Consider the following 26434-nt stretch of genomic DNA (forward strand, 5'->3'; position numbering starts at 1 on the left):
GGAAGGGTCAAAGAAATCTAGACTCACTGTTGTATCATTTATTAATCACACAAGCTAACTGTGCTAAAGAGAGCTCTGTTTGACCTCTGTCAGTTATGTAACTGTTTAGCCTGCAGCAGGCATGTTCATCTATGAGCTGTGTACTTGATTAACCTTCATTTGAGTCCCAATCTGAAGTTTCCCATCAGAGTTTTTTTTGTTTTTTTGACTGAGGCCAAATGATAGTATATTACATGTGGATCATGGCAGTTTTATTGCTGTTTAGTCTCAGGTGAGTGTGTGGGAGGGGAATCAGATAATGAAGAAAGCCAAAAGTCATAGCTCATATTTTGCTGAGTGAGCTGACGTTTCCTGGGAACATATGCAGTGTGGGGGAATAGAAATTCAAAAAAACTCCATCGAGCAAACAGACTATAAATCCCCAGAGTTAAACTTTAAAGCTGCACAACGCTAGATTATTATGTAATTCTAAATGTATCACCTCAGCTGTTCTCCTGTTGATGAATTGTATGAATTATCTCTTAACGTCTATCACCATCAAGTCAAAATGACCACCAATACATTGATTTATGGCACTGGCCTGCAAACCGAATGACGTTCCAGTCAGCCTCAGCTGTACTTTGTACTTCCTGTCAATCAATTAATAAACTAAGACCTGCTAACAAGTATTAGTATGCCAGCGTAAGAATCTGTCTCAAAGCACCAAAGTTGATTAGCTTTTATTTGATTTAGACTTAGACAGACTTTATTTGTCATTTAGATTTTCATCAAAATGAAATTTCGGTGCAATGGCTCAGAGCACAGCAGGAATATTGACAGAAACAGTATATACAAAATAGAATAAATATACATCTAAAAAAACTTAAAAATGGAGATTAAATATTATTGTACATTTTAATTGCAGGGTAATAGGAGTGGGTGGGTGATTTACAGTACCAACACCTAGATACTCAGCTTTTATGGTACTTGGCCAGGTTGTGCCAGGAAAATTTCGGTCACTCTCTTTCTGTAATCCCATAATTTTGAGATCACGACTCTCTGGAGGCCAGACCCTCTGTTTGTAGGTTTAAATTTGTTGTCATCTTGCAGAATGAATTTGTGACATAAGCAGTATATAAAAGATGACCATAGTCACTGACAAGTGGAGCTAATGCCAAAGTACAGTGCCATAACACTGACATTCACAAGATGCTGGATCAGTCTCTAATAGATTCCCATTCAGAAATCTGCAAGTCATTATGATGGCATTAGCTAAATTCAACTCTTCTGATCAGTGTGCTGGTGGTCCTTTTGAAAAATAATTGAATATCAAGCAGATAAATTGCCTCAAAGAGAGACATGTTAGAAGGTGTGTCTTGTCCGGAGTCACTGACTAGCCCCCTTCCAGATACATAGTCAGATTCACCCTTCACAGCTCCCCAACTGTTCCTCATTTTACTCATCCAAATACAGTCACTTCTGCCTCCCAGAAAAAACAAGATGGTGACGGCCAGTTGCCAAAGTCGAGGCTCCAAACCTCAAGGAATGCCTGACATCACTGTGGCTGCATCTAACTTCTATATACAGCTTAGGATTTGGGACCAATCAGATGGATCGCTTATGGTTTTGGGTAAAGAATGTAAAGAGCATTCATTGTTAGATATGGCCACTTTCACGTTAAGTGTGACATCACTTTCCAAGAGTAAGGAAAGAAAAACATCCAACTTGCTATTAGAGCACATGCACATACAGTCCTACATACTGTCCAGACATTTAACCCTGGAAGCTGGTTTTGTGGAGGTTTTCTTTTAGATGTCATGACTATTATTAATCCATGGCACCATGACATACGTCTGTTTTAAGTACTCCCAACAGCCTGGTGTGGTCTATTCTCACATTTAAGTTGATAGCTCTGAGTGCAGAGGAGACAGAGGAAATGATCGACACTGCAACAGCAATAAATCTCCAATACAACCATAGAAACTAATGTTATCGAGTAAACACCATTATTCCAAATATAATTTATGTATTTCTTTCTTTGGGATGTCATTTGAATGAGTATTGTATTATAAAGCAAATTTTTTATCAAATTGATTATATCTTTTATGAACTCAGGAAGCAGTGCAGTATTAAATAACTACCAGAACATCCAACCAGAACTGCTGTAGTGTTAAATCAAAAGCTACTATCTGCTATCAACCTGTTATTACTATTATGAATGTGTGAATGAGCATTTAATGAGTACTCTGAATGTGTCCATTAGATTGAAGCATTAACATCTAGAATGTGTGGTGTTGTAGTGTGGGCTAATGGGATTTTGTGTGGTGTTACTGACTGTTAAGCTACTGCAGAACAAATTAAGGACAGTATAAAATGTAACAGTGTAGCCTCTGTTGGGTTTTCCACTGAACACAGTTACTCATAGGCAAATGGGCTGAAGAGCACATGCTTGGTTGAACGTTAAATGTGACTTACACAAAACCAGCGAAACACTCTTCTGGTATCAGACACACTTCCTCAATCAATTCAAACTATGTATGAAAAAACAGCAGAAATAGTATATAGTGTGTACTGTATATATAGGGTATGTAGTATAGGTCTTGGAGAGTCCTACTGGATGTGGATATGTGAAGGAAGTTGTGGTTCCACAGGGAACTGTGTGAAGTGTGTGTGATGTAGCTTGAGTCACCGTTGGTTGGGACTGAAAATGAAAAATTCTGGGCATGTGGAATTAGAAAGTTACAGGACCTCTGTAGCCTGATCCTTTTCTTTGATTGCGGCTAGAAGCTCAAGGCTACATTAGATACTTAAATGTATCTAAATTGATGTATCTAAATCTGTACAGTCAACCAGTAAAACATTAAAGTTTCTCAACACTATATAAAATACATGTTTCATTTTGACTCGACAAGACAAGTAAATAAATTTACCAGCGCAAACATACCATTTCTAACTCACTGTTTGGTGGTCATTCTATGAAATGCTGACAATGACCTTATTTTATAGCCGTAGATGAGAGACAACACAATCTTTGAGCATTGACCAGTAAATCGTCACTATAGGGAAGTGTACATTTCACATCCTTGCTGTTTACAATAACTTTTAGACTCTTCCCTTTGTACTTGGGGACCAGATTTAACTCAACTGGCTTTTGGCAACCAACTTTTTACAGTTGCACTTATGGACTCCTTTTACGGATCTCATACCTTTCAGTACTAATGTGAGTTTTCATTTTGGGTTTAGTTGCACTGTGGCAGTTGTGGGTGGTTTCTTCTTTCAACTTTAGCCCCGGTTATATCTGAGAGCAAGTCAAGCCATTTGTGAGTTTTACAAAAAGCTCAAGCCAAGACTACCGTCCCAGCATGTGGCCATTAAAGTTTAATGGCAGGCACCCGGCCATCTCACTGTTGTCCTCCCATGATATTGATTTGTTTTATTTTGGGCCATTGCTATAAAGCAAATTTTCTGGAGCTGCAGTGTTATTTATTTTCCTCATCGGCTACATTTGAAATGTAGTGGAGGTGACACTCTGGTGGTTAGGTTTGGTAAATTGTGAACGATTAGATTTTTGATTATTGCAGTTCAGATGCAGAAAGTTGTTGGACGTTAAATTTCACACAGGTGCTTATTAAACAGCATGACACGCTGCATGCATGTAGACATGATTAAGATGCTTAACATTGCATGATCACTGATGCACAGCTCTTCTGTCAGTGTGTTGTTAGCATTTAACAACATCCCTGTACCTAGGTTGATTTTCACCGAGCTGCTAGCATGGCTCTAAACCGTAAAAAGCAATGTTTGCAAGCAAGGAGATTTAGTTAATTGAAAAACTGTAGTTTTTTTGTACTTGCTTAATTAACTTGCATTTTAATAAAAGTTGATCAGTCTTAAATCTAAAAAGAAGAAGAACTTGAAGGCACTCTCATTTATTAAGCTCCAAATACAAGCATATGAGAATGCACAGGCCCCTTCAAGCCATAGTAACATCTCAATGTGGGATGCGCTGCTCGCAAGCTGATGTCACACTTTGGATGAGTCTAAAGGCTGTGACACAACAAGCTGACAGTCGGCACTGTCAAGTTTGTGTGTCCCTAGTTTTTGCAATGTGTCCTGCACTGTTGGCTCTAGTTTGACCCCTGTCACCCAGCCATTTGAACATGTTGAATCAGTGGTGGAGCCCGTCCATGAGATAGAAAACACAGTTTAGCGCTTGTGAGTGAAACATAAGAAACAAAAGCACAAAGTCAAGACGGCACGTACAGTTCACTTTTCTTTATATCTTCCTGCACAAGTAAAAGACCAAGGTCTGATGTACAGACATATTCATATTCAAAGTGGCTACATATAAATTTATATTTGATTAGAGAGCTTGGTACTAAAATGGTGAGCACGTCCTGCTTGTCTTTGTGCAGTCCTATCTCTTCCAGTTTCCCTTTTGAATGGCAAATCCAGACTACTGCATCCTGCTGGTATGTTGAGCTCATTCTTCTCATGCAGGTGCAGAACATACTTGCTTGTTAGTCTTTGCGGGGTATGCTCATATTTATATTTTTGGCCCAGACACAGGCAACATGAGGCAACGTCGCAGTCAGACTTTGTCTTCGCTAGTTCCTCTCTGTCAGACTGGCACGTCTGGGCCTTGACAGTGTGAAACTTTGGATGCAGGCTTAGCACACGGAGTACTTGAAATATACTAGTTTATAAAATCTAGTATGTAACAACGCACACCTCTGAACATGCTCAAGGTGTTCAGCGTTTATTCACTCTGTGTTTTTATGTGCTTGTGAAGTGACCTCAACGGTTTCAGTGAAAACTGAGACAAGTTTAAACCTTGTACTTTTTCACCTTCACACACCTGGCCCAATGCTTTGTGAAGTGGGTGTGCTTTTTGAATTTACAGTTTCAGAGAGTTATATAAACTATCAAAGGCAGCCCTTGTACAACCAGCGTCAGAAATGAGTGGATGGAGGGTGTTTCAGACACCGTTTGATGATCTGACGAGCACTTGAAGCATGCTGAAACTATTACCAGCATACCTTATTGTGACTTATCTTTGTGTGTGAGGTGTTCTCAGGTTTTCCCATATTCTGTACCGAACTTGCCGGGGAAGGTTTCCCCTCGGGTATTAGCATCTAAGCAAACTAGGCCCCTTTTAACAGAAGAAATATGTTTCTGTTGGAAGCTGGTGACGCATCTTTGAAACACCGCTTAATATTCAGACATCCTCGCTACTCATCAGTAGAATTTGGTTTAACAGTAACAAAGAGAGAGGTCTGACAACAAAGGCCAATCTTCTCCACAGACGTATTTATAGTATCAGCCAAGCTGTGTATCCATTCATTGTATTTCTGTTGTCAGTTAAACGAGAGTCTCTTCAGGTTCATTGTGATTCTCTTTTGAATCACTACAGAAGCGCACTCTTATTTCCACTTGTACTCTGACATGTAGCATTAGGTTGCATTGTTAACTGCCTCAATAAGTGCGCCTAAGCTTCTTAACCCGTGCATCCTTGCAGTATTCTGCTGGCTTTTGAGTGTGCCTGAAAGTGAAGGAGACGGATGCTAAACAATGATAACCCTTGCTGCTGCCACGCAAACACTGAGCCACTGAGTACACTAATGTCCTTGAAGAGGAAAACGTAGAGGTTGAACGATGAAAAGGGAGAAAGGGCTATTATTTGAGTAAACGCAGGCCACATAGCCAACGGTAGGGAACGAAAGCGATGTTGAATGTTTTGGATGAGTAATGCTCTTGCTCCTGTGGTCGTGGTGAGTGTGTACAGGCTGGAAGCATCTCTGCTCAGGTAGGTGTCCTGTGTGGAGAGGAGCCAATATTATTGCACCGAGCTTATAAACTGTTGCTGCAACATAACCCCCCCTTCTCCCTGCCACGGGCTGCTGCTGCTGTTGCACACTGCTGAATGGAATCATAGCACCTAAGCAGGTTGGCTTGTTTGGGGTGAATCTTCTTAAATATGTCCCTGCTTAACAGTTAAATAATTACACACAGTGAGCGTTGGATTTCAAAGAGTGGCACAGATGGACAGAGATTACTCAGACGTCTTTGAAAGATGCTGGAATCAGAGAAGTTAAAACTGCAAATTTACAGTTGGTTTATATTGCCTTTACTGATTTAATATGTATTAAAGTGCATATGTTGCTACAGGGCAGTCAGGAATGGCAGAGTTCGAGTTGTTCCACGTTGTCCATCTCATGTGACAAGGAAAATAGCCTAACATGTTGCTGGCTTCTTTTCATCAGAGCAGATGGAATCTTTAGAAGTGTGTTGATGGAAAAGACAACAGATATCAAGTGAGTGGTTGTTATGGGGATAATTCTAAAAGGGGCAGATGGCTTCGGGGGATATCAGAGGCTGGCAGGTTATTTTTAGACTTACTGCAGCGCACCTCAACCTTTTAAAGCACCTCCTCCGCCTCCATCGGAGCATTCATCAATGACCCTGCCGTTCTAGCGGCCCCTGGCTGGGATGAGTACTTAAACCTTGATGACCTGGTCATCTGGGCCACAGCACAACTCTTTGTTACTGCTCAGGAAAAGTCACTGTCACTGTAACATGCTGAAGTTTTGCCTTAATTATAGATTTTTCCTCTCTAAATAATAGAGAGCGGCTAATATGCTATTTTTATTTTAGACACATGTTCTATTTCTCTTTGAAGACACCACATTGAACTAAATACTGATTGTGCTTGTTATTGTGTAATATCAGCACACTCTCTCCACAAGTTGGATACTATATATGATGTAACCAAATTAATATCTCTTGCTCTTTGTATCCAAGAGTTGTCTGGCCTTTGGACTTTGTCTAGCTTCTTTTTTCCCAACTGGCCTGTGAACACAAATGGAACCAAGGTTAAATGGGCCACTGAAACAATATTGTATCAATTGCTCCCTGAATCGGCTCGAAATATAGGTGTGAAAGCACCCTTAGCTTACCGCTGTTATCATCTTTTTCTGTTGTAGTTTTTTTTATTTGTTGTCTGCTTTTATTGATCTGTACCAGGTGTTGCTTGTAATAGGGATTGCTCACCTCATTGGGATTAACCTGGTTAAATAAATTTTAGAATTTTACCACTAAAAATTATTCAGCTCTCTACTACCAGAATACCAAACTCCTTAGGTTCTGTAATTATGGAGGAACACATGGCAATATGTTCATTTCATCTGCACTTCATTTTGCTTTTCCTTCATCACACACACACACTCTCTCTCTCTTCCTCTCAGTTGGTGCATATTGCTGATGTAATCACTTTCTGAGTAGTTGCCACCCCTTTTGTTTAATGAGCGTTTCCCTCAGAGGTGTGAAGAACATGACACGTACATTTGTCTGGATCTGATTTGTCCGCTTCCCTGTCTTTCGCTGCACAATATTTGTTAGTGAATCTTAATGAGCTGAATTGACACCCGCCGTGACGCACTGCATCATCTTGTAAACACTGGCAAATCACCCGGGGTCGGCCGTCATCTTTATCTTCACCTGCGCTCTCGCTTCAAGGGTGACACCGATGCAGCGTGGGGCGGAGAGGCTTGTTTAATCTCCAAGTCATAGTTTGATCAGTGGCTTTCATACTCGCGCAGGAGGGAGGTGTCATCTCTCTCTCCACCACTCTGTTTCCCTACTGGTTGCTGTGGCGACGCCTGCAGCAGCACTTCATCTCTGCGGACTCCAGTAGCAGCAGCATCTGGGCAAAAGTGTGTGTGTTAACAGAAAACGCCGACCCAGCTGCACAAGTTATGTAACATATTGTACCTGCTTAGCATTGGCAAGAAATTAATAAACGGATCAATTCCATTCATGCCAAAATTTATCAATAAACCTGCCACAATGCGACAAATCTGTGCATTCAAAATGAGCCGCTTGTAGTCCCAAGTGAGCGATGCTCTTATACACACTCCTTTACCCACACACCTGGTGTTGTACCTGTTGCTCATGCAGCACTTGTTGGAGCAGCAAGCGCAGCTGTATTTTGTCGCAGTGATATTTCTCCCTCCGAATCCTCATCCTCCTTCATGCTGACACTCACCTATTCTGTGTTTTGTGGCTCCTTTTATTGGTACAATTCTTCTTGGCCAAGCTGCTCTGCAGCTCATATACCCCCTATATTTTCATTTTCTATTCTGCTCTACAGCCCTCCTGCTTCCAGCTAATACCGTCTGAGCTGGGAAGAATTTCTTCACTTAAATCTCTAAAAGCATTGTTCCATTAAAACACGAGCCCCTAGAATTCTAACTATTTATAGTCCTGAGCAATGCTTTGGTTTTACATTGTTGTTTTCACTACTCGAAGAGCAGCTTTTTCACTTGGAAGTTTCAGAATCAATAATTAACAAATAGTGGCCATTAATTCTATCTATGTAATGAATATGGTAAGAAGGGTTTTGTGGGGAAAGAAACACCACTTTGTGCTATTGCTGATGTTTGAAAAATGAATCTGGATTATCACAGAAGAGAATCTTTTAGTGCTTCAGTTAGTACCTCACAGCTGTTAGCTTGTCAGCCAGTTGCTCTGCAGTTGAGGAGTCTAAATCAGACATTCTTGTCAGAAACTCAATTAAACAACTTTTAAACACATTATATTATAACATTGTTTAAAGTTTTCTACCTCAAAATATATAAATGGAAACCACCAGCATTCAGGGCAACACCTAGTGTATGGTAGAACAGAGAGCTAATACTAAATAGCATGAGCAGCTAGAAAAAATTACAAAACCTAATTTTTAATAAAACCAAAAATAAATGTAACCTCTGAAATGTTGCTGAGTTGATGATATATTATAGCAAAACTGTTCTTTTAAGTTACCATTTATTTAAAGTGACGTAAAAAGAAAAAAACAAGCCACAACAAAACTTTATCTAATTGCATCAATTACATTTCAGACATATTTTCTTCAGCGCTCTGATGTACTATTCACAATACTGATCAGGAATTGTGACTGAATATTTTCACTCACATCTAACTTGCCCTACACGTTTCTGCCTGTAAGCCTGAGGGCTGTAACCTACGCTTACTCCCCCTCGAGGCACGCTGCATTCCTCAACACAGCTACTTAACATAAGGCTGTGGAGGTAAACCACAGACACATCGGTGCCCTCAGCTCTGCACAAGAGGAAAAACACAGCAGATGCTTTTAAAAAGCAGCATTTTGTTGTGACCTTTGGAGGCTTCTTTGGGGAGATGCAAAGACGTTTGCTGATAGATATCCCCTAGCAAGCCTGAGCCAGTCAGAGACCTTTATCTCTTCAGTCTTGGTTTTAAGCGTAGTGGCATCTTATCTCATCAGCGATTAGCACACTGTAATTAAATCCTTTTTTCATAATAATGGATGTGTATGTTTCACTGGATCGAGCCACAGTTTCTTCCCACTGTTGTGTTTTGTTTTGTTATTTTTTTCTGAGTACATGTTGGTTTATCTCCTGTTACAATGTACAATCCAGGATAGTGGAGTAGAGAAACTCTGCAGCAAGTGTTCAGGCTGTGGGCGTGTGTGACTGAGCCGCGTGTGTGTGGGAGTTCATCAGCTCATTACAGACTAACCGTCCTCTTTTGTTCATTTTTTTAATGTGAAAGAATTCATTTCCAGTTTTAGAACCAATGTAGGCTACCTATAATTTGCACATCTCCTAGCAACAAGACTTTGAACAAACTAAATATAACTACTTGCCAAGGTGCCACTATAGGCTCAGCGCTACCAGCTATGAAAGGGTTGTATTGAATACACGCTGCCTGGCCGAAAAAAAAGTCGCCACCTGGATTTAACTAAGCAAATAGGTACGAGCCTCCTATTGGATAATTACTGCATGGGTGATTATCTTTCAGCTGGTATTTAATCCCAACTGATGCAATGAGTAGCTTCTCATTTCTTAAACAACCATGTCTAAAGACACATCCCGTGGTCATGGAAAAGATGTTAGTCTGTTTGAGAAGGGTCAAATCATTGGCATGCATCAAGCAGAGGAAACATCTAAGGAGATTACAGAACTAAAACTGGGCTAGATACTGTCCATCGCATTATTAAAAACTGGAAGGATAGTGGGGAACCATCGTCTTTGAGGAAGAAATGTGGTTGGAAAAAAATCCTGATCCTGATCCTGAGGCATATAAAAAGACAATGACTATGATACAGAGTATTACCGGGCCACAGCTTTCACTATGTCATCCATAGTCATTTTTACGTGCACGCACTCTGTATCTGGATGTGTTATCTGTGTAAGGAATCTGTTGAAGCCTAGCCTAACACCGTCGCTTTCTAAGGAAGCCTGACAAAAATAATTCAGTGCCATTTCCATCATGCAGAGGCTTATGACCCAACTGTCAGCCTCGTATTTCAACACTTTGTTTGCTTCGTGTCTTCTTTGCTGTCTTGCCTCCTGTTTGTTTTGTGTGCATCACTCCAAAGCAAGAATTTTATCTGAAGGAATCACGGCCCAAATTGAAATGCTGATTGACTACAATGTTGACTGACACTTTGTTTTTTTATTTGATTTTAAAATGTGAAAAAAAAAAAGTTGAAAGTATAAAACAAAAAAAATAACAAATGAACAATATTCTGAAAGACACAAATAGATACCATATTTGGCAAAGGTCAATGGAGTAACATATCTCAGTGACAATACATCAACATACTGAATACAGTACTGTGTTTTCATCAATGGATGTCCAGATTCTTACACCCAGTATCATCAGAGATGCAACTTATTGATGTTTGTAATGCAGCTACAAAAAAGTAACCTAAAAATCCAGCCAGAACTTTAAAGAACTATCTTCAAATACAAGAAGTGGGAGTCCTCCAACATACCAATTATTTCCCACAGAGCCCTGATCTCTACAATGTTTAGTCAGTTAGTGGGATAGGAAACTGACGGCAAATTCTTCAGGATGTTTGGAACATCTTACTTTTATACAAGTGTGCCTTTCAAATGCTTTTGAAAGGCACACTTAAAAGCAGTGGGTTTACTCAACAAAAGTTTTCTTTTGCTTAGTGCAATCTCATTGAAACTGAATAAAGAAGAAGTATTCATAATATTAATTTTAAAGGATCTTCAATGTACTTGTAAAACACTGCGCTTAACTAATGTGAGATTTCATGTAGAAATATAGAACTTGTATTATTTAATTTAGCCTACATACAGTAGATGGGAATTATTAAAAATATTTTCATCCTGTAGTCCATATACATCTTATGGCTGGATTTCATTTGAATATTTTATGTTCTGGTATTTTAAGCAATAGAAACACAAAGATACAAGAACATTGCCAATTGCACACTGGTTTGTTTGACTTGAAACAAAATAAAATATCAGTAATTTTGGTCAAAAGACATTTTTCTTCTTCTTTTTTGACCTAAAGCTGCAGCAGTTACAGTGTCATTACTTAATCATTTGACATTTATCTGGAGTGTCGTCATGAATTAATATGATTAAAAACAATATATGGACTGTTGTCAGAGGAAACATTTCAGTTATTAAAAACTATTAGCTACTTGAATGAGTTGCAAAGCATCTTCCAGAATCTCTACAAGTCCAGTTGCCTTTCTTTATGACTGAGAACCTTCACAGACAACTGTCAAAAACATTTTAATAAAAAGCCAATATCAGCAACATTATTATTCCAAAACTAAAACTACTTTTTAAATCTTTTTGGAGCCCTTGAGAACTCCTCAGTGTGTGCCTCTTCTTGTCTGTGTTGAGTGAAGTGTGTTTTTAACACTGACGTGGAGCTGAATGTCACCCTCCTGTAGCTCCAGCCTCCCCGGGGCTCTCTCACAGACTATGACAGCATGGCCTCAGCCACACACGCAGACACACACACACCCTCACCCTCCCTCCTGCCGGATTGTCTCTCTAACTCCTTACTCCCACCTCGACCCCCCGCCCCTCGCCTCACGCAACAGCTCGGCGCACCAGCGGCACCGAACACAGCTCGGCTCTTTCATCAGGCTGTCACACAGGCTCAGCCGCTCTGACTCACAGTGTTTATCACAGCCGCGGGCGTGACACTAGAAAGCGTATGACAACCGCTTTGCTTGTGTGTGGTTGTGTGTGTTTGCAGTTGTTACTCTCCAAGGAGTCATTACTTGGGTGATCTTTCGGGCGCCCCTGAATCTACCATGTTTGGAGTCAGTTTTGTTCTTAGCCCGCTGTGAACGTACAGGCGCTCAGTTCACCGAGCTTGTTGTTCAAGACAAATCATTGTGTCTCTCCCTCTGCACCTTAGCCAAATAGGGGGCACATCAGGAGTCAGTGGCCACGCATTAGCAGAATTGAATTGAGCTCACTCAGTGTTTCTTGGTGAGTTGTGACAGGAGAAGGGGTGGGGGGTGGGAAGAGAGAGATGTACTTCTGGGTGGTGTGCCACTGTGGAATTGTTCCAGCAATCTCATTCGTCCCTTCAAGACAGAAATTAGTCATGCATGAGATTAACAGGAGGGAATTTAGTTTTAATACCCACGGCTCCAGCACTTTCCACCGATGTCAATAAAGTGTATTTTAGGACAAACAAAGCCTATTGATCCTCCACAAGACACCATATGATAGGCCATTAATGGTCGGGTCGGGCCTTTGATGAATACAAATGTGTGGAGACAAGTGGAGATTGGATGGGAGCGCTCTGAATGACCATGCAGCAGATTTGGATGTTGGTTTGAAAGGTTTTTGTTCTCGTGCACGCCAAATTCTTCTGAGTTCCATTTTTGTACGAAATGTTAGACAAAAGAAACGTTGTCTCCAGTCTAGCCAGTGCTAATCCTCTCCTCTTTTTTATTTTTTTTTGTCTATCTACAGATGTGTTGGTCAATGGGAAGCCATGTGACTGCGATGTCATTGCTGACTGTAAAGTGGGCGACGCCGTGACCCTGGAGGTCAAACTGACCAATATGAGCAAGAACTCAGTGGGTCCCCTGGCTCTGACTGTGGTGCCGTATCAGGACTACCAGAACGGAGTCCAGAACTACGAGCTGGAGGAGGCGGTCACCTTCATCGGCTCCAACACCTTCTACGTTGACACGGTCAGTTGGGGCTGGAGTATCATATTAATGTCTTTTCCAAGTTCTATCAGCCAAAAGGTACATTTAAACTTTATATAATCAGAATGCTTGATGTTGTCACTGAGAAAAGTACAACTTAGTTCAGAAAAACCTTCTAATAGTTTATGTTAATAGCTGGAGGCACACACAATGTGCTTATACGTATGGTAGTTACATCACATTTCATAAACTAGATGCTTTAATGGGTAACACTTGAGTAGGAGTTTGTTTCGAGCTTCCTGTTTGCTTTATATGCAATGTACAAACACAGGTTATTCAACTTTTGTGCCATGTGCCACAATTGTCAAAATCGAGGCCGTAGCAAGACAGTACTGGCAGCACTAGCCGTTGACTGGAAGGTGAAGAAAAAGTAGCCCTAGACTAGCGATTTTTAACCTGGATGTTGTGATGCTGCTACAAGAAGGTGAGAATGGGTGTTGAAATACTTTCATCCTTCAGAGGGGGTTGCAAGAAGCACTAGCTTAGACTAAACAGTGGACACAACATTGGTAGTCACCTTTTTAGCAAGCATACAGATGTTTAATAAAGAGTTTGTAACACAACATTATGTTATTCTATTGCTTGTAAGGCTGCTTGGTTTATCACATTGACAATGTGCAGACCTGAAGTTTTTTTTTTTTCTGTACCTTTGAGAGAGGCAGCTTTGATTTGTCATTGTCACTTGTTACTCTAAGTAAAGAAACCAGTGGTTGTCTCTGAGGAAATTTAACATTTAAAGTGTACAAAAAAATCTGCTAAACCCACAAGAAAAAAAAAACAGAAATCGGATGAAGTCTTTAAATTAAAAAGAGTCTTAGTAGAGGAGGGATCCTATAAGTGAGCCTTTGTGTGTTACAAATTCTAACTCCTCAATGTTGAAGCTGCAGGCAATTAAAAAAACGTGGTTGGTGCCAGAACAAAGTCTAAAACACAGTTCATAGTCTAAAGAGCAGATAAAAGAAATCCTCATATTCAGGATTGTGTAAAACAACTTAATTTTGGGCATTGTTCTCGGCTGAAGGAGAACTCGCCTGCACCTTTCCGTCAAAGCGAGGAAAACTCCCCTGAATTAAGAATAAGAAGTTATGCCGAGGTGACTGCTGATGTTTCTCCTCTTTTCTGTCACCAGGTTAAACCCAAGGAAAGTTCTGTCTGCGAGGGCGCCCTGCTCTTCCTCTACACTGGAGATTTCTTCCTTAATATCAAGTTCCAAGATGACAGTGCTGGACGAGAGCTTCCTCTAGCGTGGTTCACTCTGCCCAGCGTCCACGTCAGAGCTATGGACACTCCGCTGCAGGCAGGGGCCTAGGACCTGACAGCCTCAGGATACCTCAGCATCATAGGTCTGAATTAAGGATAGAGCATTTATTGCTAGTGTGTGTAAATACAACATCCTTATGATATGAATTACATGTAAATATCATTCTCGTAAAGGTTACTTGACATGTACAGCTAACACACAGGCTGTTTAGGGTGAATATAAACAGACCTCACAAACTGTCCAGCAAACCTGCAAGACTAATGTGAGGCCAAATTTCTATCTTTCTCTATCCTGTCTGAGCTTATCTAAAAACTTTGGAATCACCAACATTTACAAAAATAAAATTAGCTTTTGGAGGATTCAGACAGAGTGTAATCTGCTCAAATAAACACATAGAGTATGGTTAGTTTTCTTTTTTTTAGTCAGACAGGTGTGAACTATGAACTGAGTTCCCTCGAATCACTTAGGTAACTAACATTCAGTGGCTGGCTCGTGGCAGCTTGAGTCCAGCTCACTTCCCTAGCCAGGGAAGTATCTGCTTGACTCTCCAGGAAACCCTGTGCAAGGACGTGAAATTTAATTTTGAAACACAACTTCCTAGTGTGACCAGGCGCTAACACCATCGTCACGGTTTCCCTCATCTTTAACAGTTTCTTTTTGGACTACACTCCCAGCCCGCACACATGAACGGAAATATTTTCCACTGCTCTATGGATTTTTTTTCCTCACCTCTGTGCCAGCACACTGCATTATTGATACATGCTACTGTCTTCAATCCACCACGTTACGTGCAACATATTGCTGTAAATAAATGTTAGAAGAAGTCGGTTGTTGTTCATTTTGACATTGTTCCGATTGTTCTGATTTTTCTGTCCTGGCCGTTACAGTTCTGAGTTCATCTCCATTCATCCCTCCTACTGGGATGACGTTTGTCACCGCAGATTTTTGGGAAACTCAAGTCTGACATTTACATTCCTCAAAGTCTTTAAAATGTGACTGCTGACAAAAAACATTGCTGACTAATAATCATTATAAATATCATTTGAGTTTATACTGGGGCTGCAGTGGGGGGGGGGCTTCCTGTTTGGAGTTTGCAAACACAAAGTTTACATGAGTTTTCTTCTCGTGCTGACGACACACGTGTCAGGTTAATTGGTGATTCTAACTTAGCCTTAGGAGTGTGAGTAGTTATTTGTCTCCTTTCTGATGGGCTAGTGACCTGTCCAGGGTCTATGCTACCTCTCACCCAATGCCAGCTGAGATAAGCTCCAGCCCCCAGACCCTCTACAGAATAACTGATTGTAGATGACGGGTGGATGGATGAAATCTGTACTGGGATAGATGACTTATCATGGCTATTTCATAGTTTTAATACAGTTACGACAAATTTAGAAACACCCCTCTCTGTTTTGACACTTCTTAATAGACTGGTAGTAGATCAGTAGACTCACAGCAATACTGTTATTGTAGTAGAAATCATTGCTCACTGCCTGAGCCCATCTCCGAACTGAACAGTAACAGTTTCAGTGTTTCTTGTTACTTAGACATGTACCACCCACCTAGACCAGACCAGGCACCCCCACCCCATAGCAATGACACTCCTTGATGGCAGCAGCCATCCCCAGCAGGATGCAGCCTGACACAGACACACACACAAAAACACTTTAGGAACAACTAGAAAATCATGAAGAACAGCACAAGGTGTTGACCTGGCCTCCAAATTCACTAGATCCCAAACTGATCAAGTATCTGTGGGATGATCCACAGAGGCCCCTCCCCTCAACCCATAGGACCCAAAGGCCCCCACTAACAACAGACACCACAGGACACCCTCAGAAGGCTCATGTCCATTCTCTGATGAATCACAACTGTTTTGGAGGCACAAGAGAGACCTTCACAATATTAGGAAGGTGGTTATAATGTTATGCCTGATCGGTGTACATTCCTTAACAGTTCCAACTATACACAATTGGTAAGTATTGGCACAGATGATATGACAAAATGCTGTAGATCTTGTTCATTATATATTTTTGTGTCCCATAAAAGTATCAGCATAAGAAGAATTTATTTATTATTTTTCTAAGTCTAGCTGTTTCCCTGTAATGAAGGTCACATTTGAAGTTGATAGACAAACAGCTTTTTCCACTCACGGTGAATTTGCAAGTTCATCCGTTATGCATACAGCGCAAACAGTTCCAAAGTCATGCCCTCCGTGCCTATTAGTTTGTTTACCTGTTTATTTATTTATTTCATTAGAACTGATCACAGATTGTGAGCGTGTAGCAGCTCTGCAAATTCATTCAGTCTGTTAAATCCAGCTTCAGCTCTGAGCCGGTGGACTCCTGTGTACAACAATAAAACTTAAACTGTGGACATGAGATTGCAGATGTAGATCTGTTGGTAGTACAGACCAATAAAGAGTAGAATGCAGACTCACTTTCAAATGCAAATAAAATTGGCTGCATACTCCTTTTGACCTTATACCGGCATCTGCACTGTATCAGCCTAAATGAAACGTGTGCTATCTTTGCCTATTGGAGCATAGATTCTACTTATTCACACTAATTAATATCTGCAGCCTTTCATGGACAGGAAGTAAAGAACTTAATGTTGTTTTTTATTTTTGTTTAATTTAAAGCTCCATATACTGACCTGGCTTACTAATATTGCACATTATCTGATAGTCTAGCATCCTTTATGTTGATCAGAAAACTGTGTGACTTTTAGGTTCAACTGTTGTGGCTGTCTTTCAAACTCCACACCGCCAGTCCTGTCTCCACTCTGTCTCCGTGCCCTTGGCAAGCCACTGAAGACATCATACAACGGTACACAGTAATGGGTTTTGTTGGATCCCCTCCTTGAGTAGCACACTTTTGCCTGTTTCTGCAAACGTTCACATGGGACACATTCATCACACATGTGTTTTAGAATATATATATTTTTTTTTTACCTTGTTGAAACAACCTTGAAAGAATATACATGCAGGTAAGCAGCATAACATACAATTCCCCTTTATTGACCCAAATACATATCATCATGGTCTCAGACTTGGGGCACTCTAGTAAAGTGCTGGTCATTTTGGAGGTTATTGCTCTGTCAAGCTCGGTCGATGAGATCTGAGCATTAATTTTGTGTGGCCGTTGACGAACATCTGTGGTTAAGGGTCGGCTTGTCTGCTTCCCTCCTCTGCTCCTGAGATCGTCCTGCCTCGGATGAGTGTAGCGCTTGTTAAAAGAGCAAACCGCCTTCTCTTCAGACTTACACAGACGCCGACAGGACGCTGCCATACAGTATTTCGGTAAGTTTAATTATTTTATCATTGTTATGTGTTTTCAGTAAGCTAGCGTTCACTTTAGTCTGATGTAGTCGGCCATCTCTCCCAGCTAGCTCCAAACAAGAGGACAAGATTCCGACTATAAGCTGCGGCCCTGTGTTTCAGACTGGCTCCAGTGCAAACCAGGCGTTAACACTTCCATCTTTATGATGAAATATCACATAATGTCAAAAACAAGTACTGGAGCTTGACTTTCATGTGTTTTCTTTTCTTTCATAATAATTCCAAACAGTAAGGTGGCCTTTCCCAGAGCTGAGGACACATAGGACAGATATTAAGCATCTTGTCTTTGAGTTTAAATTAGGTTTCTTATCAACTATCAGCGCTGTGCTATTCGGCACCAAGCTTCATTACCTTGAAGCATACCTGTAATTCTGATGGTAATCAGCTTAACAAGCGTCCATCAATCTGATGCAGTTCCCCCTTGCTTGATAAAAGACGGCGTAGAATATCTGTTGTTTGAGGGCAAACAGAATCTGTTCATTTAACAGCAAAGAACCCCCCCCCCCCCCCCCACACACACACACACACACACACACACACACACACACACCCTGGAGCTCTGCTGAAGATGGTACAGTTTCACTCCGGCTGCAAACATTAATGCAAATGACTCTCCAAGAAGCCAGAGTTCAATTAAATCCCTTTCTCCAGTCCTCCAGTGCTGAGTGGTAAGTCACGTCCATTCATACATATCTACAACCTTGATATGTAAATGATCTCGGGCGAGGAGTGATGGAGGGGTTGTGGGGGATTAGGGTGTGTGCTGAAGAAAGACGAGTGCTTTGACACCTGCACTGCTCCTTCGCTCTCGCTCCTCTAGTGCAGCAGAGAGGAGAGCCTGGCGCAGGAATCCTCATCCGCTGCATATTTACTGATCCACGGTGACTTTTACTTAATTAATACGCTATCTGCTCCTGCACACAAGCTGGTAAATATGAAGTAAACTTAACCTGAACTCCAAGGCGCGGACGCGTGACTGCAGCTTATGTAAGAACCTCTCCAAGTTAAAGTCCCCATGAAATGAAAAATGACTTTTCCACCTCGTTCACCAACCTTCTGTGTCAGAATATTTACCTTTGTTGTAGCGCCGTCTAAATATGACCGACACGTGTGTTCAAATTAAACTATGTGGCTAGTTCTATACTTAGAGTGAAGAATGATAACTGAGCCATCTCCATGACAACTGAACAAACTGAATCCACTAATGCTGGCTTCAGACTTCTTTTTTTGTCTGAGGAGACAGTAATTGTGTCAGGTTAGGTGCTTACAGGGTCGTACATTTTTGTTTGTTTTGACGTCTACAACACAGGGTAGACATCATGGCGGTTCCCAGGCAGTCATAACTTTCCGTCCCTCATGGCCTGAACAATGTCCTTAGGAAGGAGATGTCAGGGACTGCACAAAAACAAGGATCTATCCTACTGGATATGTCCTACAGGAGAGCAGTAAAGAAAAAGAAGAATGGTCTTTATTTTCATTGCAGAACACAAGTTGAACAGTGCAACAAGATTTTGTGCAATGTTTTCCACCTCTTTTTGGTTAGGTTTAGAAAAAAAAAAGGCAGGGTTCGGGTTTAAATGTAGGGCCTTTGTTGTCATGGTTACGATAATAAACACAGACCTGATATAGTATGCATGGAGCTATCGCCGTTAGCGATAGCAGCATGAGGAATGTGGCTTTAGGAAAAGTCGTGGACACAGTTCCCTGCCTCAACGTTGAGACAACTTGGTTCTCGTTCGCTTGGCGACACCAAAGGTTTTCTTGTCCGTCATCTCTGCATCACGCTCAGTCAGGCCCAGTTTTTTGTCAACCCATCCATCTGCCCCGACCTCCACGTCCTGCAGGTTTTGTGGTCAAGTTGTAGTTTACATTCATGTCGGTCCAGGCTTGTATGTGAATATACGAAGTGAAAACTTTGAAGGAACTTGTATAATAAAGTGGCTCAACTTTGTTCAGACGACTACAACAACATTCACCTGAAGCCCAGTATCAGAAAAATCAGTCAGCTTGTGCTGGACTACCAGAAGGACAGGAGGCCCCCTGTACTCATGGTCATCCAAGGAGAGGAGGCGAAGAGGGCTGGCTCCTGTTTCTGGAATGTGTGTGAGAAAAATCTTTTACATTTTTTTTTTAATCAGCTCATCTTTTAGTCCAAGTAACTACCTCTGCCAAATTTGAAGAAATTCCCCCAAAGTGATCCTGAGATATCAAGTTAACAAGTCACGGCCAGGAAAGTGTTTTCTGAGGTCACGGTGTCCAAGTTGTTCTGTGAAACCAGATGTAATGAAGTCCCCTCCAGGTGTTCTTGATCCATCACTTTCACAAGAATGTGCCAAGTCAGAGTACAACTACTCTGAAAATGAACGAGGATGAAAGAAAAAGGACTAGATGCTTGAAGAATGCTTTCAGAAATAGTGTGAAGATGTCTGATGATTGTTTAATAAAGGAAGCAAATTTCTAAAGTTCATTCATTCATTCATCTTCTGTACTGCTTGTTCCTGTTAAGGGTCACGGGGTCTGCTGGAGCCCATCCCAGCTGTCATCGGGCGAGAGGCAGGGTACACCCTGGACAGGTCTCCAGTCTATCACAGGGCACCTTTCTAAAGTGAATATCTTAAAGGTTAAAGAACTATCCTGTATGTGCTGCATGTGCTGGTTCATATAGCACCATTAGCTGTGGAGCAGTATGTCACAAATACCGTGTAGTGCTGCAGGTATTGATTTGTGTATGATGGATAATATATTTCCACACAGCACACATCAGTAAAAATACAACTCACACTGTACACAGCTTTTTCAAGTGCAGCACAAACTGAGAAATACTCAGTCATACTTAGTCAGGTTGAATCTCTGACTCGCCTCATCCGTCACTCTTAACCGTTCCTGTCTGATGTCTCCGCCGTCAGTTTGGATCGTATGTGGAGGAATTCTGCCGGCGTGCAGCCTTCAGAGAAGGTTTCTCTGTGTCCGTGCAGACCTGCATGATGAGCAGAGCTATCGCACCGTGCATTCGCCGCCATTGCCATGGAGACTAATTTGAGCAGTTGCCATTATTAAACTTTCCTTCTGTAGGTGGGCCGAGCTAGTACTTGAGATGTGAGAATGTGGAGCTAAATATAGATTGACTACGGATTCAGATGCCGCTGATTAGCGGAGCTGTTTAGATTCTTAAACGGCTGCATTTATGAAACACCGTGGTGGATGTCTTGGCTATGACCACGTGCCCTCAACTTCATACACTGAGATGAGCTTATTCCTGTGTGTTTTAATGGAGGACATGCGGACAATTCGCAGTGCTTTATTTCAAACCTAAAATTAGTCTGATGTAGGGAAATAAAATCCCTACAGACCTTTGCGGCAAACCTCTAAAAGGCTTACAAGAAGAGAAAATGACATCAGTTCCAAAGGCACTAATAAACAATACACTGGTGAGTCAGTAATTCCTAAAAGCTTTTGCAACCAAAAAGCAAACAAACCTCTCCTGTTGTTATTTTTTTCTCATGTCAACTCATTTTCCATGCCCTTTTAGTTGCAGGCAACATGCATGCTCATTTGTTGGCCCAGACTCTGTATGTACAGCGTGTATGGATCCGGGTGCAGGAAGGGGAGCAGTCTGGGATATGATTTTATGGATTTATTCTCTAATTATCTGGGAGTAAAAAGGAGAAAAGTAGAAGAACATTTGCATCAGGTCGAAGGGCATAGGGAGCTCAGAGACCAGGCGCCGGCATTAAGTATGCACCAGTTTGGAATTGTTCTGTAGGGAGATGTTATTTTGTGCTTTACATATTGATATATATACAGTAGGATCTCCCCTGCTCTTGTACTGTGAGTTAACTTCTTATTTCTGGATGGTTTTAACTATATCATAACATACAGTCTTTTTGTAATAAATTTGATTTTTGGTTTTAAAAATATGTAGACAAAACATTTAAGAGGTGCACCAATATATCAACTTATATTCTCCCTGTTGTGCTAAGATGATGTTTTTCCCTAGTACAGCCTATTATTGTTTTTATTTGTTAATTATTCAATATATTCTATTGCTATTTCATTTATGTTTAAAAAAACATTGATGAGTGTCCTGCATCAACAGCAGCAGGTTGTCCTTCTCTTCCATCTGTTTAAATTTCTACTTTTCTCCACCGTTAAGGAAGCACAAGCTCTATCCTGTCACATAACCTGGATTTTAATCCTGTGGTGGGAAAAAAAAATAAACGGTAAAAGTAACCAGACCACAAAGAAGCTCGCCTCTTTAAATCGTTATCATAAATTCATGACCATGAAGTCCTCTGCTGATGCCAGGAGATGAATGCAGCTGTCAGGGTCATGTGTCTGCTATGTGACGGCAGCCCTGCAGCTGCGAGGGATTAACTGCCTTGCTCAAGAGCACTTTTAGGTTTGAAGTCAGCTGTAGAACGGGCACGTGATGCTGTATTTGTTGGACACTTTACTTTGATTTATTTATTTATTTATTTTTAGCAGGGCCATAGTAAACGACTGCAGGGCCTGAGCTGCACTGATGAGCTGTGGGTCATTCCCGACACCCCCCCTACATACATCAAGCTTGATGTATGTAGTGCAGTACAAGCCTCAACCTTTACACGGCTTTATGAAATGAGTTACTCACTCAAACGGATTCTTTCAAATTAAGGCGACTATTTCTGCAGAGTTGGGTGAATTAATAAAGAATCAAATGTGGGTCAAATTCCACATTTGCCAATTACAAATTCCAGCCTGTTTATCAAGACCAGGTTCAGTGTGACTGTGCACCGAATGAGTTGTCTAGTTTCATCTAGTGTCTAAAGGACATTATTCAAGATTTTTAGGCAATGCATTTAACTAACTTTTGAATTAGGAAAGTTTTAAATGTTTTCTTTTGTATTATTCAGTATCACTACCAGAATTTAATATTACTTTTACTTAGTTAACGGTACTCAAACCTCAAACTCAAATGTTACGAATTTGATCATTTGTTGATGAAAACTCCCTCATGACACCTTTCACTCCTCCACTGGCACCCACAAGACGCTCAGTACTACAATATGTACTGCTGCCTTCTCACGGTGAGATTTCACAGTGTACAGGAAAAACAAAGCGTTAACATTTATGTTCATTCCTTCCCAAACTAAAACCTGGTAAATAAGAGATGAGTTTGCTTCTAGCCACAGTTTAAATGATATAACTTGATGATTGTCTAGACCTGTGTGAGGCCTGATAACTTTCCATTTGAACTGTGACCTTTGTTGGACGTCTCCTGTTTCCTGTCTCTATCAGGACAATCAGAAAATCAGAAAAGGCCCAGAAATGCCGTGCTCACTCTATTTCTCTCTATTTCAGTGTAAAACATTGTAACACAAATGCAGTTTGTTGCCTTATTGCATGTTGGGAGGTTTCCCTTCATGCCTGTTGGAACGCTACTTTATTTAAAGTAATGCAAACTACAACTGAGTGAATGTTTAATATTTGTCCTCACCCCCATACTACTCCATTAAATCACTTCAAATACAAACTCTTAATTGCTGCTGCTGGTTAGAACTGCTGCTGCCCTTCTACCTGACCTGTGGCCTATGTAAACCATTTACTGTTGACACACTGACACCTGACATCAGAGCTCCACCTTTAGCCCCCACTCCTTTAAAAGAGCCTGCTCCATGTCTCAGCCTAGGAATAGCTAAACAGAACAGCATGAGCTATGGACAGATGATATTTATTGAGTATAACATGTCCAATAGAATCTTAGAATATAATAATAACATTATTTTAAAACCTTTATTCATTCTGTGGCTTGGCTGAATGTTTGCTGGTTATTATTTACCGGCGAATGCGTATCCGTATGGCCCGGTATGTCCAGGTAATGCCAGTTCATTGCATTAGTCCAGAGCTGAAACCAAGCCCTGACTGAGAGACTGGATAGTTGATTTAAAATGATTTGTGCCTTTAAGGAGTGCCTTATTGCGTGCACTGGCCCTCAGAAAGGGTTCATTTCATGCACGCGCATGCTCATGCGCGAGGTGGTTATCTTTTCAAAAGCTGCAGTCCATCAAAGCTTACAAATCGCTGCATTTCGCTCTCAGTTCTGTTGGGAACCAAGGCGCAGAAGCACTGTCCTGGTAGGGGGCTGCAGGCGACCCAGACAGGCTCGCCAGGAGATGGTAGGACATCAGCTTCACGAGAATATTAGTCAAACTTGGAGGAGCTAAGCTGCTTGCTTTACACTATTTGTGATGAGGAGAATAGTTTCACTTCGTCCTCTCATGGAAGCTGTATCAATGGCCCCACCTTTGACACCAGTGGGAGGCGGGGCACTTGCTTAATGTGGTCATGGTTAGCATAGGGAAGCCTTGCTCAGCATATACTATGCATACCTTAAATCTCCTTACTGATATTTCAGTTCATAATATGCCTTAGTACACAATTAAAACTGTGTTAGATCAGTTTAATTATTTCCACAATGTCTGTAAAGGTCATAGTAGATCCAAATAAAACGAATAAGCTAAGCTAAATCGAGGGCAACTGGACTTGTAGAGTTTCTTGAAAATGTTTCACCACTCATCCAAGTAGCTTCTTCAGTTCTAAATGTCTGGTGTGGAGTTTTGACTTAAATAGAAACATCTGGCATGAATAGGGTCTGCGCCACAATGTTAAACTGAAGCTTTTGGACTCCCGAGCAGCCCCGCCTAGTATTTCAGGCTGGAATCTCTATACAATCTCTTTATTTAGTCCCTTCTCTGAGCAATTATACTCTGTGTCACATGCAACAAAGTGTGCGTGCTATAACTTGGCTCCTGTGCTCCGCAGCAGTGAACCGTCAGCTTTCAGCACCATGGACAGCGCGCCGGCGTGTGCAGCCGGGACCGTTTTGGAGGGCTGATTCCCCGCTGCCGTCGGAATGTAAAAAGCACTAATGCGACCATCTGAGTCTGAGTAATTCGTTTCCTGTCCGTGTAATGAGTGGGAGGGGTCACTGTGGGAGGGGTCGCGCGTTGTGGAGAGGGGGTGATCGGGTGTTCAGTCACTGCTGCACCTGCCTGGTTTTCTCCCCGAGAAAAGGCTTCCAAGAGCGGGGAGAGACGCTCAGGCCAGAACTCAGATGAATCGTGACACTTGCAAAAGAGGAGAAAAAAAAAACAAAAAAAACACAAGAGACAGGAGGAGCAACGCCCACCGATTAGAGTCTGGAGTGTGTGGAGACATAAACTGTGGAGCCTTCAAAATACGAGCGGTTCGTGACACGCATGGTTAAACTCGGATGCCCCCGCATGAGGAGGAAAAACACATGTGTTCGTTCTTTTTCCCCCTCTCTCTCTCTCTTCCCCCCTCTCAAATCATCTCAAAGTGATCAGCAGACAGTTCGGGAAGGGAGCTTTGGAGTGCGCCTGGATGTGCGCAACGAACCATGAGTGCCACTGCGGGCACGGAGCGCGCTGTAATCTCCAATCAATTTTGTTTACTGTGGCACTAAAGTGTTTTTTCTCAACTCTTTCTTCCACACATCCTAAACAGATATATGTGTGAGGAAAGTCTTCTTTGCGATGTGGAACCCGTTTTCAACGATTATTCGTTTCGTGATTGGGATATATTTCTTCATTCCTGTGACGAGTGGTGAGTTGATGCAGGAATAAAGCAGCAGAAAGGGGAAATAAGCCTGTGATGTTTTTTTTTTTTTTTCTTTTAATGTGAAGACCTGCGCATTGTGTTGGCAACATTTCCCAACTTGATGTTCCCCCCAGCCACTCCGTGACCCTCCCGTCTTATGGGCGACTCAGCAAATTCCCCTATGAGGATGCCTGCTGTCTGCGAAGAAGATTTCAGGATTCCACGGACAGTAAACTGATTTATTCCCTCTTTCCTGTACATAGAGAATGGCTGCTAAAAATAGCCTGAATGCTGATGAGGTTACAACGAACAGGTTGCTGTTTAGCTGAAACTTAGAGACGTGCGGAAAGATGCCCACTTATAGGACATTTTAAATCATATCAGAGCAAAGTTAAAGAACAGCATCAAAGAGAGGGGGAAAAGGATCCCTCGTCGTTGATTTATTTGGTTGATGCATTTCATCAGATCAGTGTCATTCGCTCGAGGAGAATAGTAGAGACCAACAGGCGATCTTGGAAGCAGCTTGTTGATGGCACTGCGCACCGGGAGGACTTGGTTTGGGCAGGTCTTGCGCAGGGTCTCTCGGCTGCAAGGCTCCTGGTCCAGGCGATCGAGCAGTCTCTTGTGTCTCTCCGCCAACCAGGAGCAGGATCTTGGGGTCTGTCACCGGGATCACTACAAGGCGGGGGAGTACCACCGGTGCTCCGACTCCGGCGTCCACCGCGGCCACCGTCACCGGAGCGCACCTTTCTGCGCCTCCGCCGCCAGGCGCTGTCCACACGGCTACCCCAGCGCTTGCTGCGCCTTTCCGGGGAATCCGAGGGGACATGAGCCCCTCGGTCGCCGGTTCCTGTTGGCCATGAAGCGGCAAAACGTGCGGACCCTGTCCCTCATCATTTGCACGTTTACATACCTGCTCGTCGGGGCCGCCGTCTTTGACGCCCTGGAGTCCGACTTCGAGATGCGCGAAAAAGAGCAGCTGGAAGCCGAGGAGAAGCGTCTCCAGGGGAAATATAACATCAGCGAGGATGATTACCGCAAACTGGAGAGCATCATCATGGAGGCTGAGCCCCACAGAGCCGGGGTGCAGTGGAAATTCGCAGGGTCGTTTTACTTTGCCATCACGGTTATAACTACCATAGGTAAGCCCCAGTCTCTTTGGTGAGTCCCAGTCTCTAAAATCACAGTAGTCGAGCCTCTGTAATCTTTCCAGCTA

General features: G+C 42.0%; 2 protein-coding genes across 5 annotated transcripts in view; both read left to right on the plus strand.

The window, feature by feature from the left end:
- Positions 1-15161, plus strand: part of trappc9 (trafficking protein particle complex subunit 9) — a 213790-nt gene extending 198629 nt beyond the window's left edge. For all 4 annotated transcript variants that reach the window (XM_084563278.1, XM_084563281.1, XM_084563280.1 and 1 more), the window contains 2 exons: positions 12780-13003; positions 14151-15161. In XM_084563278.1, the coding sequence (XP_084419404.1) occupies positions 12780-13003; positions 14151-14330 (404 nt within the window). In that variant the 3' untranslated portion in view covers positions 14331-15161. The remainder of the gene's footprint in view (positions 1-12779; positions 13004-14150) is intronic.
- Positions 15162-25747: 10586 nt separating this feature from the next.
- kcnk9 (potassium channel, subfamily K, member 9) overlaps positions 25748-26434 on the plus strand; it is a gene marked incomplete at its 5' end in the record, with an annotated part of 37678 nt that continues 36991 nt past the window's right edge. Inside the window, one exon of the mRNA XM_084562778.1 lies at positions 25748-26360. Coding sequence (XP_084418904.1) covers positions 25748-26360 — 613 coding nt within the window. The remainder of the gene's footprint in view (positions 26361-26434) is intronic.

The sequence above is a fragment of the Chelon labrosus genome, assembly GCF_963514085.1.
Source record: "Chelon labrosus genome assembly, chromosome: 16".
NCBI lineage: Eukaryota > Metazoa > Chordata > Actinopteri > Mugiliformes > Mugilidae > Chelon > Chelon labrosus.